We start from the raw sequence: 15,590 nt of genomic DNA, 5'->3' as shown, positions 1-15,590 counted from the left end.
TTAGAGGTCCATAAATGCAACTATCCCAAATTAGGGCTATTTAGTTCAGATTTCCTAAGTAAACAAAACTAACACTGTAATGAGCATATGCAAGCACTGCTATAAAATTAACCACATTTTAAGTCTCTATATAAATTTGAGATGTCCTAAATTTTTAAAAGGTCTGCCACTGGAATCCAAGGTTCTAATTATGATTTAAAATATTGAAGTTGAAAGTAATGATTATATTTTATTAGTTCTACCTGGTATCTTCCCAACAGAATATAACCTTCCCAACAAATAATATAAAACCTTAATTATTAAATGAAATATTCTGAGTAACAGATTACTGTAACCTTGGTCACCCACATAAACTACCTAGTCTCTTCTAGGTTGGCTTTAGGCACCATTCTACCTATTTTTGGATATCTACTTCTTCAATTGAAAATTGAGGGTATTAACTAGAAATTAGTTTCCAATTTTGAGTCTATCTTCTCTACCTTTCCTAAAGTTACTTTTAGCTAATTTTTCCTTCTCTTAATTACCAATATAATCAGAATTATGGCTTTATTCTTAAATATGCAATAACAACTAATTGACCTGTGAAAAAGGCATATTTCATACATTGACTAATTACAATGCTGAATTTGGATATTTTTCTTTCATGCTTTTCTCAACTGTTTCCCATTATATGTTCCTATTTTAGTCCCTGAGCCCTCAAGGGCTACGGACTATACTTGATTCCTTTAACGCATGTCCACTCTCTCTGTTTTCCTACTCCTACTCCGAATCTCCCACCCCCACCCCAACCAGATGGTACTGGCTGTTTCTTTTCCTCTCGAAAACATTTCTTTGGTGACTTCCATGGTTTTCTTCAGCCTTGTGTTTTTCCAAGTAGTTCTTCCAAAATTAGGCCACTAACTCTTAAGAATGATAGCACTTTTCGTGAAAAAGTAACCACCCATAATTGTTTCCAGAATCCCAGGTTAAAATGAGGTCAATTTGAGGGGAGCAGAACAGAAACTCAGATTATCATATCAACTTATCATAAACACTGGACTTTGCTTGATACAGCAACAACTCCACATTTTGAAAAAGTAAGCAGTATTAGTAATACTTTAGAAATCACCATTATAAATAAAAAATCTCAATTATATGTGGGCAGACAACAAATGACAGAAATTTTAGAAGAAATCTAAGGGAAAGAGAGAATGTCCTAAGGGGGGGAAATCAAATAAATGGAAAGAAAAGACCACTTAAGGATTATAAAAGTTATATTTATTCACGATGCTACATTTATTGCATTCCCTTAGAAAAATGGAGAACTGTTTATGTACCCAATTTGCACATATAAAACTTTATACAAATTATGTGTAGCACATAAAGGCCTCTGGTACAGCTAAAATCCTGACACTACAATTTGGGTAATCCTGCTTCAAGGTCTCCAGTTTATCAAGTCTGTTCATAGAAAATAAAAACTGGTTATTATACTCAATCTTGCCGTTCACACTTAGAAATTATTTTAAAATATAAAAATTTCAATTACTCTAAAAACTCAAAAAAGGTAAACTGGAAGGGGACACACATTCTGTTACCAATTTCAGTTTAACAGTATGACAAATCCATACCTTATTTTGGCTGAGTCTTTAAAAAACAAAAACCACCTTAGTTTTGACATTATCTTTCTAAGCTGTGGCTGCTTCGAGAAGGTAATTTGTCAAAACATTTACCAAACAATTAAAAATAATATTCCTTTTACAAAATAGTACAGTAACACTTTACGGAACCAGAAAATACTAAATGTCTTTGGCTATATAACTAAAAGGCCAGTCTTCCAACAGAAAAGGGCATATTCACACCTCAGAACCAACTATAGAAACAAAGCGTAACAGAAATATGCATAGAATTTAATGATAATTTGTCTTGCCTTTTGTTCCATTCTACCCATATAATAATCAAGGAGAATGCAATTTACATAATCTTCCCAGATGAGACTCTATATAGCACTACAAAGATACCCAAATTTCTGCAAAGGCAAAGTGAATTAAAACAATTACACAACTAACTGAAGACCAAAGGGACAAATGTTATTTGCAATTTTTTTTTAGATGTTTGCTTGTTTTTTAAGCTTTGAGTGTAGAAATTATAGCTGATAAACAAAGTCACAATCTTCACAAATGGAACTATAATAGAAAAATAAATCAAATGAAACATTTATTAATAAATGAAGCCTGTTTTATTACTTCAAGTGTTAATGATAAAAAAAAAAGTCAACACAGCTGCTGCATTTAAAAAAGTGGAACTACGTACTATGTTTCTAAGCTCAGTAAACAGATGAACCTGATGTCTTTGAATGACATAACAATTGAGCATTGTACAGTACATCTTATGAAGACCCGTAAATTAAAGAACTACTGGTTTAAAGTTAGTGATTATGGAACATATATATATTCATAGTTTCAGCTTCTTTTTTCTTCCTCGACCATCAGGTGCTCCATCCATTTTACGTTTCTGTGTCTACAAATGAACAGAAGGATTCCTTTTCATCACAAGACTAATATTAAAGGTAAAATACATCGGCTCTTTACTAATAACTGCTACATAGTGACAAGCATTAGACCTTCCTACCCAGAATAATCTTAACACAAAAAATTTTAATGCCAATGAAATAATCTGCAATAGTAAATCAATACATCAAACAAGTACAACATACCCTGATACCAAAAAAAAACAGTATTAATTATTCTATGACATTTTACATAAATATCAGACAAACATTACTCAGGTATTTATTCATGACTTTCTAAATTATTACTAAATAAAAAGATGACTACTACTTCTTCTTAAGATAACTGTTTTCACATTTCTAAGATACCACTGGGACAATAAACTAAATTTTAGAAGTTAGTAAAGGTTGTAAAGCCACCGCTTTCCTAATATTTCTTTACATATTCTAAAATTATACCTTGCATTCACAAGACATACCTTCCCAGATTTTCATGAATCCCCAAATTATGGAATACCATCATTATGTGATATTCCCACATAATGCTGTGAAATATAATTTATACTTTTAAAAGCAACTCAAGGCTATATTTACAAAAAAGACTAACATGTCAATGATAGCCAAGTAATGTTCAAATTCTTACAATGAAAAGTCTTCCAAGAAAATATTTACACTTTCATGAATACTTACTGAAGGTTTTGGTCCTCTCTTCTTTTTCTCTGCCTTCTCCTTTTCTTCTAGTTCCATGTTTTCTCTTTCAATCAAGGTAATTAAGGTGTTACATCTCCTCTGGAGCTCCTGAATTGTAAACATAAATTTATATGGTAAACATGTATTTTCCATCCACAAGTTTTCATGATACCTAGGTTTTAAAATTGTAACATTTTAACAGTGTACTACATAATTATACATTCCCCCAGATAAAATCTAAAACACCCAAAACTGATTTTCATATATAATCCATGCCATGAGGATAAAGATATCAATGTTTTTACCTCACTGTTTAAAATCATACTGTTATTTCTCTTAAATCCTCCCTTCCCTTAGAAATTCAAGCAGTAAAAATAATATATGCTATACTGCTACTTAATATCTATGCCTGAGAACTAAACTACATATCTAAGTGCACCTATTTCAGGGCCAAAATCAACCAGAACTTAAGTGTAGATCTTCTTTCCCTTAAAGGTACGGTTACTAGAATTATGGCAATCAGTGTACCAAATTCCAGCTTTCCCAATTTTGGAAAATTAGCCATAGAAGTCTATGATATCTACATCTCTCTCTAGCAATCTAAAATCCTTTGTGGAGGTTGTATAAAGTATAGTGTAACAGTACTATATAACCCTGAAGAAAATGGAAGTCTATTTTCATTACTGCTGACTACTTAGTAAGCAAAATGGTTTTCCTGTAAAAAGTGATACTCATAAACCACAACAAAATCATTTAAAAATACTAGCTTATTAGAATATATAAGTTTTAGAAATATTTGCAATATATTCTAGAGACAGAAGGTAATAAACTACATTAAAGTTCGGTATTTAACAGGTGAACTGTGGCACACATGCCAGAATGTGGTACAGATGAGCTAAGGTCTGAATACTCTTGGCTCTAAGGAAAGAGAATTTATCAGAAGGGGCCATACACATAGAATCATTTCTTACGTGTGCTCTAACATGAAACATGTCTGGAAATAACAGTTTAAGACCATGGTATCATACTGATAAATCAACATGATACTGTATTTTGTTTCACTCACTAAAAAAATCATTACTAACTACATAAATTGTCTACATAAATTGTTCCCACTTAAAGATAGAAGACAGAGCTATAAGCAACTGAATCAGTCTTTCCCCAAATTTTATTTATAATGCATCTTATAGTGCAACATTTCCCAAACAAGGATACACAAATAGTAGCCAGTTGATGTTTAGTGAAAAATAATCCTCCTGTGGTGAAACATGAAAAGACTGTGCACTGTCTCCTGTCTTGAAGACTGGTAATATACTTTAAATACACTGAGAGAAATCTCACTACATGAAATGTTTAAACTTTGCTTACACCAGTATATCCCAAACTTAAGACTACAGAGCATTTTGGGCATTATCATCCTAAAGAACACAAGATGGAAGTTACAACCTTCAAAATGGCTAAATGCATAATAAAAAGGGCAATTTACTGAAGCTAAACTTTCCTGAATTATAACTTTAGGTCATCAGGAATGGAACTTGCTTATGAGAAACACCCTAGTACTGAAAATAAAAGTGTTTTACTACCTTAAGCTATATTAAAATAATCCAGACAGGCAGATGCCTGAATGAGAGTTCTTTCCTCACAGAAATGTGTTCATTTATAAAACCAAAATTATCTGAAAAATACAAGTTTTAAATTAGGATCATCAAATTCAGAAGGTGAAATTGATGGTGACATTTCCTTCTATTTAGAACTTGATTAAAATACAAAAAACTCCCTATCCTATGTAGTGATGTTAAAAGATATGTGATATTAAGAGGATGGAACCAAGAAATTTTTTAAGTTATCCATGATACTAGATTGTTAACTGTAGATGAGGACTATTTTCTAAGGAACTGATTTAACCCACAGTACTTACAGTATTGTAACAAAAATGTACTCCAACGATGGGGTGAAACCACAATTTTTTCTTAGTTACCTTACCTTAAAGAATATTAATCAATACTTATTCTGAACTGTTTGCTACATTACACAGAAAGGCCCAGGGACTCACCATTGCAGTTCTGGACTTAAGAAACCAGTCAAATCTGAACTGAGGAGAGTTGCGAATACACTGTCGTAATTCATCATAAACGTTTTCTTTGTCAAATCCAAGTTTGTGAAGCATACAGATTAGGAAGCGATCCTCTTCTTCAGTGTAGTTTTTTCCTTTGTTAGTACCATATGATATTCTCAGCTGATGAAAAGGTGCTTTGTACCGTCCAATCTATCAAAGTCAAATTTTATGTAAAGTATAAATCCTATATAATCTGTATTTCAAACTTAGCTTTATTAAGATTAGCTAAAAATGTTCCATTCCAAATCAGAATTTTCTACCCAAAGCACCTCAACTGCATTATACAACCTCTGCTATAAAACAACTTCAGAGTCTTTATTATTCTAAAGAGAAATACAGGATCAGAGTTTGTAGGAAAGAGCTAATCACAGGGACTCTAACCCAGATATATCAACTGAAGTAGTAAGATAAATTCCTTTAAGAATATCTATAGCATTTGAATATTGTTCTTTGAAGAAAATCTTCATTTTAAACCACCATTTCATTATTAACATATAACATATTATTTGTTTCAGTGGTACAGCTCTGTGATTCATCAGTCTTACACAATACACAACGCTCATTTCCTTTTAAAAAGTTACTTTACCTTGCATAGTCTCAGAGTTATATCACTAAGTACCATATTTATTAATACACAAAGTACCTTCGTATCAAGTGCTTTTTTGATACTAATTCTTCTTTGAATTCTTGCCTCTCCCCTTTCGATCTGAGCCATAATCTTCTCTATGTCCTGAAGTTCATTGCATCTTTCCCAGAATACAGCTGGTAAAACAGTAAAAGTTGGACAGATGGGACAGGTGCAGGAAGGGGGAAAATAGAAATAATTTATCATAAATAATTTGCTAAGGATTAAGAAATGTGTTTCCATTTCTCTCACATCTAGTACTATAAATAAGTCAATTATTTAATTTGTTTCCTTAACTGTAAAAAAAAGAGATGAAATAGGCAATACAAGTATCTCCCAACTCTTCAATTTCTATTCTTGAATTCTAAGCACACTCACAGCACCACAACTATACCTCCTCACTTGAGAATCCAAGCAATTTTTTTAAAAAAGATTTTATTTATTTGACAGAGATCACAAGCAGGCAGAGGCAGGCAGGCGGGGTGGAGGTAGGGGTGAAGCAGGCTCCCCGCTGAGCAGACAGCCTGATGCGGGGCTCCATTCCAGGACTCTGAGACCATGACCTGAGCCAAAGGCAGAAGCTTAACCCACTGAGCCACCTAGGCACCCTCAGAATCCAAGTGATTTAAGGAAACACAGGCACACAGTTAGTGCTTGAGAAGCATAAAATGAAAGCACATTACTCAGTAACCTATTATTTTCTCAGCAATACCCAGTTAGCTAGGGTATAACAGTAACTATGCCATTTTTAAAAAGAGGACATTTTCCAACTCAGTTTTTTAAAAACACAAAAAAATAAGGCCCTAAAAGTGGTGGCAAAATTTAGCTTATCAAAACATAATTCAGAATTACAAAATCTGAACTCCTCAATAGCTATCCAGAAATCTGAGAACATTCTTATATTAAAATATTTAAATTACCTGAGTACTCAATAACTTCTTCCGGAGTTTTTCCTTCTACTTCTCTTGCAATATTTTCAATATCATCACGACCCCACTTCTCATTAGCTTTGATAAACTGGTTAAAATCTCGCTTATTCCAATTGGTAAAGCCCTTCAAGGCAATGGAAATAAAACGTTTAACAGCAGCACACTGAACATGGACAAGATACTACTACACATACCAACATTTCTAAAGTACTAGAACATTTTCAATTACTCCTAGGTTTTAAGTTCTTTTAAAGTGGTTAACTTTTCATACACTTAGACATGCATTTTCAGCAATACATCACATACTGCTTACATAACCAAGGAATTAAATCTCAGTGAAAGAAAGTAAGGAATGCTGCATGAAAAAGTAACATTTTTGCTGGACTCTGAAGGATTAGCAGAAGTCTGTAAACAGCAATAAACATAGACTAAAGAGCTAAGATGTATAAAGTGAGAAAATGGAAGAAAAATCTTCAAAAACAGGTTAAGGGCAGATTCTAAAAGACCCTAATTAAACCATAAAGACGGTTAAACAAAAGAGTACCAAATAGAGACATGTAATACAGAACGGTAACTTAGTACTGTTCTAATGCAGAAGAGTCACAGGAAAATACAGAAGAAAGGTAATCAAAATATCTACTCTACCAAGGCTGGTGCAAATCTATAATCTTCTCAACTACCTCAACAACTAGTGACAATCACAATGTAGCATACATCCATATGCTCATGCTTTATCATCTCCAATTATTCCATTTTTGGAAGAAAAAGCTTGTACTTCTCTGTATACCCCAACATGACCTTAGCATGGTACCTTACAAAGTGATGGTTACTAAATTTTATGTTGAATAAAGACTATATATATACACCTGTGTTAGAAGCTTCTCCTTTTCCTCTAACTCTTCATCATTAAGGGGTTCAGCTTCATCAATTTTAAGCTGTTCTTCTTTTTGTGCCTGTGCTGCATTTGGTAGGTCAGGATTTCGAGGCACCTAAAAAAAAAATACTTTTTAGGTCCTCCATCAGTAGATTTTAGAAAGTATGTGATGAACTAAATTCTTAACCAATCAAATATTTTGTATGTTTTAATCCAACCATTAAAAAAAATACTGACATGTCCTCCATTTATTAAACTAAAAATAAACCAGATTAGTTTATGAATAGTGTTATGTCCATTACCTTGTACCCAATAGTTTTTCTGTAATACAAAATTTCTTTTTCCAGTAACTCAAATAAACGCGGAGGAAAAAACTGGAAATCCTGAACATTAGGCTGTTTTGGAGGCCGAGGAGCCTAGAGGAAAAAAAAGAGTATCATCCATAAAAAAAATTATTTTGCTTTAAATTAATTGTAATCTTCCTTTTCCCTTAAGCTATGATGGCCAATTCTCTAAGCAACTGAATCTATCATTAATAATGAACTTTAAAAACTTCAAATGCATATATTCACAACTAATTTTTAGAAAAGTTAAAGAAATATACTATAAGAAGCCACAGAAGATTCTAATTCTCAATCCGATTTAACTGTAAGAATATAAGAAAAAAAGGGACGCCTGGGTGGCTCAGTTGGTTAAGCGTCTGCCTTCAGCACAGGTCATGATCCCAGGGTCCTGGCATCGAGTCCCATATCAGGCTCCTTCCTCAGGAGGGATCCTGCTTCTCCCCACTACTTGCGTGCTTGCAAATAAGTTAAAAATAAGTTAAAAAAATAAAATACCTTAGAAAAAATTTTAAAAATTACATTTCCAATATTTTTGGATATTTTACTGCTCTATCAACTCACCTTGGGTGCTTTAGGTTCACTGACACGAAGAGCTTCCCTAAAATAGGCATCGACAGCATAGTTGGCTTTTCTTTCTCGTTTAGGTGGTTCAATCCACTCTGTGAATGCAATCTAGCATATGGGAAACAATTCGTATCACCAACTTTATTTACAGTCGCAAATCTCAGGTGAACACAACTTATACTGTGTACATCATTACAACTACTGTTTGTAAATAGTAAGATAGTCGTAAAATCCTGAACAATAAGCTTTACAAGAATAGGACTATGCTACTTTGCTCAAAACTATGTAATTAATACAAAGAACAGTGTCTAGTGAATAGTATGGATATACAGTAAGTATTTCTTGCCCAAATGGAGAACATTCTCACCAGTGAGAGGGTAGGGAGGGAACATACAGAATGTATGCTATAACTCAAACTAGGAGAAAAACGTAGATATGTATTTAGCCTAGAAAAAATTCAGAGGATATACAAGCCTAAATGTTAACAGAAAAAACACTGAGTAGAACTATTTTTTTTCTTCCAACTTGTAGGTATTTTCTAATTTCTCTACAAACTAACAAATATTACTTAAGAAATTAGGACTTTTTTCCCTTCATTACCAGTCAACTCTGTTTAAAAAAAAAATCTAGTAAGGGTGTAACAAGTTCATATTACATATAAAAATGTAAAAATGTATAAAAATATAAAAATGAAAATAATTTAGATGTGAATATACAGAAATGACTGCTTTGAAACAAATTTACAAAGCATTACACCTAACACTTAAAATTCCAAGTTTCAAGTAAAATGAAGTCTCCAAGTAACCAAAATGTCTTTCAAAAATTACCTTTTGTTTTTCTCTATAATCCTCTCCTTCAAAGTTATAAACACTTGACTCTGTATCCATTGTAAAGTTTCTAAGTGAGCTTTCACCCATCTTGGAGAGCTTTTCATTCATCTCTGCAGTCTGCAGGGGAAAAAAACAGCTTACCAGATTGAGAATAAAAAAAAATTTTTTGAGCACTATAGTTAAAAATAAGTTATGCTTTACAGTACACAAAAGCTGCTTTTTCTGGTTCACATAACAAGTATTTCCTCAGTTCTGATTTAAAACATTTTATATATTAAAAACATTATCATTTAACATATTCCTCACCTTCTTTGCACCTCTTTCCAAAATACCATCAATATCCTCATCAGTAATCTCACTTTCTTTTGAAGCAAAAACATGTGTTGCCCCATGTCTAATCATTTGAAGCATTTCATCTTTCCCAATTTTGTTCAGATTCTGATCCACAAGCCTTCCTGGAAAAAAAAAATGTGTTGTATACTATTAATTGAACAAAGTTTGTTTTACTGAAAACTTGGAATTTTAAATGTTAGATGTAATATCATGTATTTTGCCTCAAGCATCAATTATTTTTTTATTTACTTCTGAGAATTTTCATTTTCACATAAAACAATGCCAGAATCTTAGCTGTAACCTTCGAAGTATTCTAAAGTTAATCTATTACACAATGAAGCCTAATGTATAACATCTCAAAAAAAATGTATTCTTATATGGGCTGAATAATAGATTTGGGATATTTAAAAATAAAAATTATTAGCAAGATTTTTAAAATCTTGCTAAGTAAAGATTATGATGAGATTTTTTAATCTTGCTAAAGATTATGATGAGATCATAAAGACAAGTTTCTAATAAGCAGAAAGACATTAATACTAATACTCCATCAAGCTTTTTCTTAGCAAAGTATAAAAAAAATATGAAGTACAAAAAACCCTTCATATTACCAAGCTTTAGCTAAAGACTAAAATATACATCAATTTCTGAAAATTTCCTAATCTTAAGAACTGAAACTCCTGAAAGCTTATTTTTGATCAAAGAAGACATTCAATCTAAGAAAACTAAGATCATGATCTTCAATTGGTAGGAATTTGGCCAACCCTGTAATTTGTTTTCAAAAATACAGGAATCAAAACAAACCAAAATACCATACCATAAAGAATTATTTCTACCCTAAAGGGCCATTCACATACACTTACATAAAGCTTCAATTTTTCTATTCCAACCAACTTGTAACAAATGAGTGGATACAGACCCAAGTTGTTCTCTTGGATCTTCAATGCTTGTGTATCATGGCTTTGGATCCCTAACAGAATCCACTAACACCTGTGACTTTCAAAGCTAGGATTTATCTTTAGAACATGTTTCTTTGGTTTGAAAGCCATCTCATTGCTATCAAAATGTTCTCAGTCTTACTGAAACTACTTCCCCATTGGACAGAGGGAAAGCTATTCAGACATAAAGCAGTTCTACGACTTCTCATTATTTTTAATTATATCCCTTATACTCCAAAGACACTAATACAAAGGTATACACCTAAAGCTTGCTATTTGACTAATACAAAGCTACTAGCACAAAACTTTGCTCTAAAATTTGCCCCTCCAAAACCAAAAATCTAAGTAAAAGACCTCAAACAGCTTTTCTAAGTTGGTTATAAATTAATTTTCCTTCTTTTTTTAAAAAGTGTTTCACAGATGAGAATAATTAAAAATACTACAAAGAAAAAATAAATACTTTTACAAAGCAGATGTTTTTCTAAAAACATGGATGAAGAATGTGAGGGGGAAAAGAACTAGCCATTACATTACCATGAGAAACCTCACTGTTTTGGCAGGTTCCAGAGACTTTCGTAAGTAAATACTTCACTCTAATAGTTAATATAGCTCTCGGTGTTAGATGAGTCACTTCCTAGCTACATGAACGGTAAACAAGTGACCTGCCTCTACTTCTCATGCCAACCTTAAGCTGGCTAAAGGAAATAATGGATGCAAAGTATATAGCACACTGCTTGGCATGAAGTAAGCACTTGATAATAATAATAAAAACTAATAATAAGCCTTCATTTACTTTCTTCACATATTCAGAGACGTGGCTAACACTACGGTTGGCATTAATAGAATATGAAAGAAATATAATACTCCCTTACTTGGAAATTAAAAGCCGGCTAACAAAATGAAGTCATACAATATGGAATCATCAGTGAACAATATTAACAGTGTATCTCTCTATGTAACAGATAAAAAGTACATGCTCATAATGCAAATTTGAGAATGAAAGAAACCAGTATGAGCGTGAGGTTACTGAGGATTCCTACCCTCACCCTCTAGTCCCATTTACATAAATGTTTATTTTGATTCTCCCTCTCACTAAATTCTAACTCCATGAGAATAAGAACATTTGTTGCTTTCTTTCACCACTGTATTCTCAGCACTAAGAACAATGCCTGGCATCTGGTAGCTGTTCAGTAAACAGCTGCAGACTAGAAAAAAAACATCATCAGATTCTCTGAGTTTCATTTTTACTACTTCATTTTACCCCAGCATAATTAATAGAGTGCTTTTTAACAGGTAAATGATACTCACCACAGTTCTATTTAATCTCTACCACACTGAATGCTAGGTATTTTATATATTTTTTCCCCTTTAATCCTTAAAAATCAACTTTAATTCTCTTTATCCCCATTTAAAAGATGAGGGAACAGGCTTAGATAGTATAAAAGAACTGCTAATTGGCAAAGCAAATATGCAAACTTCAACCTTCGTGAGCCCATACCTATCCTCTTATTAAAACCAAAGCTTACTATTTTCTGGAATACAAACATTGTTCAGGCTGCCAGCTTGATTCCATAGATCCTCAATAACAAGAACCTAATAAATCTAAGAAAAAAACATTTGTTTATCCAACCTGGTAAATTTCTTAAAATTCTAAGGCTCACCTTGCTGAATGACTATTGAATCCAGCCTGAGTTTCATCTCAGCACGTTCCACTATTCTTTCTTCCACAGTGTTATCAGTTATAAAGCGGAACACTCTAACGGTCTTGGTTTGTCCAATTCTATGTGCTCGGTCCTAGGCAAATAACCATGTTTATTTTGATACAATTAAAAATTACATAAATAGCATTTGACTGTGTATACTGAAAAGCAAAATTAAAATTTCTCAAGTGTGAAAGTTTTTAATATAACAAAACTATTCTAAAAATGATTTTGTTAAAAAAAATAAATATTAGATTAGTATCAGATTCTCAAAGTTTCTCCATTTCAATCAAATTAATTGATTATCTCACAAGTAAAACTTTTAGGAGGTATGGAACACAACAGATGGCTGAATCCATGAGAAACTATCCGGTTACTTTTACTAGGTAATACTGATATAAAATTCCATGTCTCCAGGGGCACCTGAGTGGCTCCATTGAGCATCCAACTCTATTTCCACTCAGGTCATGATCCCAGGGTCCTGAGACCAAACCTTGAGTCACACTCCACATGTGGAGTCTGCCTGTCCCTCTGCCTGCTGCTCCTCCCCTGCCCCCCCCATTCTCCTTCACGTAAATAAAATCTTGAAAATAAGTAAATAATAAATAAAATTCACATCTCCAAATAAGACAGACAAAATTATGATTAAGTTGGATGATAAACTTTTTTTTCCTTAATCTGTTTTACTTAGGTTTAAAATTCAAATTGTTTTTCTACCTAAATCATATGTAAATTTTCACTGCTATCAGGGAAAAAAGTGAGAAAAATAAAAGAACTCCACATATATAAAAATCCTAGTCTTTAAATGTCACCCACATAACTACATACAGGTAGTCATATTAATCAGAATTCCATTTCTGTTTAACTTCTGTTAAGTTCACAAAACACAGTCTTACAAAACATCCCTATTTCTAACTGATCAATTTTCCTCAACCACACTTAATACAGGATAGAAACAACCAACACCAGAGTTATAGTCACCAATACCATGGGTCAAGTCATTAATAGCATCAAACTTAAGAATTTGTAATTTTCATATTAATCTACAGATCATACATTTTCTCAACCTAAGAATGATCTTCCTCTTCTAGCCAAAGAACTCCCACACAGGGGCATACATTTTAAGCATCCAACATGATAGGTAGGTTGGTAGCTCACCAACCTATCTCCCTTTCCTAAGGCACAACTATGCTGTAATTTACCAATTCCCTTGCACCCAGTTATGCTATGTGATTTGAGTGCTGGCTGATGACTGTGAGGACACTTTCAGATCTGACCCATAAAAAATTTCCTAGACAATCCTCAACTCTATCCCCCTTCTGCCATCAGAATACACAGGATATGGCTAGACGCCAAGGTCCTAAGATATGGCAAAGCTGTGAGATACAGATATCCTGCTTTGAATGAGAGATCACCTACAAAACACCTTCTCTGAATTATTAGGTTCAGAGAAAAAATTCTACTGGGTTAAGTCACTGATATTTGCAGACCACTAGCTTGCTCTAATGAAAATATCAAGCTAAAAGAAAATATTAAGAATATATTTACTGTTGGGGCACCTGGGTGGCTCAGTGGGTTAAAGCCTCTGCCTTCGGCTCAGGTCATGATCCCAGGATCCTGGGATCGAGCCCCGCATCGGGCTCTCTGCTCAGCAGGGAGCCTGCTTCCTCCTCTCTCTCTGCCTGCCTCTCTGCCTACTTGTGATCTCTGTCAAATAATAAATTAAAAAAAAAAAAAAAGAAAAAATTTAAAAAAAAAAGAATATATTTACTGTTATCTCTTACCATAGCCTGGAGATCTACTTGGGGATTCCAATCTGAATCATACAAAATTACTACATCAGCAGTAGCAAGATTAATGCCAAGACCACCAGCACGTGTACTTAACATGAAAACAAACTTTGTGCTGTTTGGTTCATTGTATGCATTGATGGACTCCTACAGATATAAAATAAAACAAATGTCAGAAAATTATTTTATCTGGTAATTTTTTTACCTTCCCTCCCTGGATTTTACTTACTTGTCTCTCATCATGGGGTGTCTGCCCATCCAATCTACAGTATTCATAATTTCTCCACATGCAATAATCTTCCAAAATATCCAATACCCTTGTCATTTGACTGAAGATTAGGACTCGTGAACCTGTTAGCAAACAAACAGCTCATTTTCAGAAGCTTCAAAAGTAAAAAAAGTATTTAAAAATTTAAGGCTAATCAAAACTAATAACCAGTTACCCCTTAATTCCAAGCTACCTAGTTGGTTGTAAGAAAAAAACTATACATTATTTATTTATTTATCCTAGTCAGTTATTCTCCACATTTTTCTCATCATGGCACAAACAGAAAAGTGTAGTATCTGTACAACACACTAAGATAAATGGAAAAGGATATTTGTTCGGCCTAGGTCTGTCCCAAGGCTGAGAGAATCAGTCTTTTTATTCCAAATGCATTTAAAAATAACCTTCCTCCACCCCTGCAATTCTCCCATGTGCATGGCCCTGAACATCCCCTAACACATACCTAAAACCCATCTCATTCTGGTTCTGAAGACCCAATTCCAGACTGAAATATAACATAAATGTCGCCTCACATCTACATGGTCATCTTTTACTGATGCCATGATCCAAGTTATTCAACTGCCTTCCATTTCTTCAGCCAGCTGCACAATGTCTTCACAGCAGAATGTATGAAGACCAAGGAATCATTATTAAAAAATAAAAATTATGAAATTATCTCTTCTTGGAAGCTGAGGCTGACAATCTGCTGTGTCTCACCTTCTTGTACCCAAGATGCCTAAGGATGCTCAACAGTTCCCATTTTCCTTGCAGTTTAATATAGCTTTCATTAATATCTGAGTATTTCTATCAAGTTCTTGCTATTCCCTTTACTACTTAGCTTTCAAGAAAAGCATTTTAGAAAATGTATTTCCACAAAAAGGTGTAAAAGCAAGAACCTTCTCTTAGAAGGCTGTTCATCAATATCCTAAAGGCACAAGTCATTCTTACCAAAACACACAAGAGAAACACAAATGGAAAAATCTGAAATCTGACTATTATTTCACATTACAGAATTAATTTGTGTATGAAAAGCTTTGATGTTTGGGACTTGCTTCAAATTAATCTGGGAGAAGGAAAGCAGGTACGGTACAGATGTCAACAAGTTTTGCC

The 15,590-nt window shown here is 33.4% G+C and overlaps 1 protein-coding gene across 1 annotated transcript in view; it reads right to left on the bottom strand.

The window, feature by feature from the left end:
* Window positions 1-1,237: 1,237 nt before the first annotated feature.
* Window positions 1,238-15,590, bottom strand: part of SMARCA5 (SNF2 related chromatin remodeling ATPase 5) — a 40,913-nt gene continuing 26,560 nt past the window's right edge. Inside the window, exons 13-25 of the mRNA XM_080796539.1 lie at window positions 14,445-14,566; window positions 14,210-14,362; window positions 12,387-12,519; window positions 9,764-9,912; window positions 9,455-9,574; window positions 8,625-8,735; window positions 8,022-8,135; window positions 7,712-7,834; window positions 6,837-6,969; window positions 5,935-6,053; window positions 5,229-5,441; window positions 3,176-3,283; window positions 1,238-2,496 (exon numbers count right to left, since the gene is read on the bottom strand). Of these exons, the coding sequence (XP_080652665.1) occupies window positions 2,431-2,496; window positions 3,176-3,283; window positions 5,229-5,441; window positions 5,935-6,053; window positions 6,837-6,969; window positions 7,712-7,834; window positions 8,022-8,135; window positions 8,625-8,735; window positions 9,455-9,574; window positions 9,764-9,912; window positions 12,387-12,519; window positions 14,210-14,362; window positions 14,445-14,566 (1,664 nt within the window). The 3' untranslated portion in view covers window positions 1,238-2,430. The remainder of the gene's footprint in view (window positions 2,497-3,175; window positions 3,284-5,228; window positions 5,442-5,934; window positions 6,054-6,836; window positions 6,970-7,711; window positions 7,835-8,021; window positions 8,136-8,624; window positions 8,736-9,454; window positions 9,575-9,763; window positions 9,913-12,386; window positions 12,520-14,209; window positions 14,363-14,444; window positions 14,567-15,590) is intronic.

This window comes from Martes martes (genome assembly GCF_963455335.1).
Source record: "Martes martes genome assembly, chromosome: 2".
Lineage (NCBI taxonomy): Eukaryota > Metazoa > Chordata > Mammalia > Carnivora > Mustelidae > Martes > Martes martes.
The sequence above is the reverse complement of the archived record's forward strand: the minus strand, read 5'-3'. Positions and strand labels throughout refer to the sequence as shown.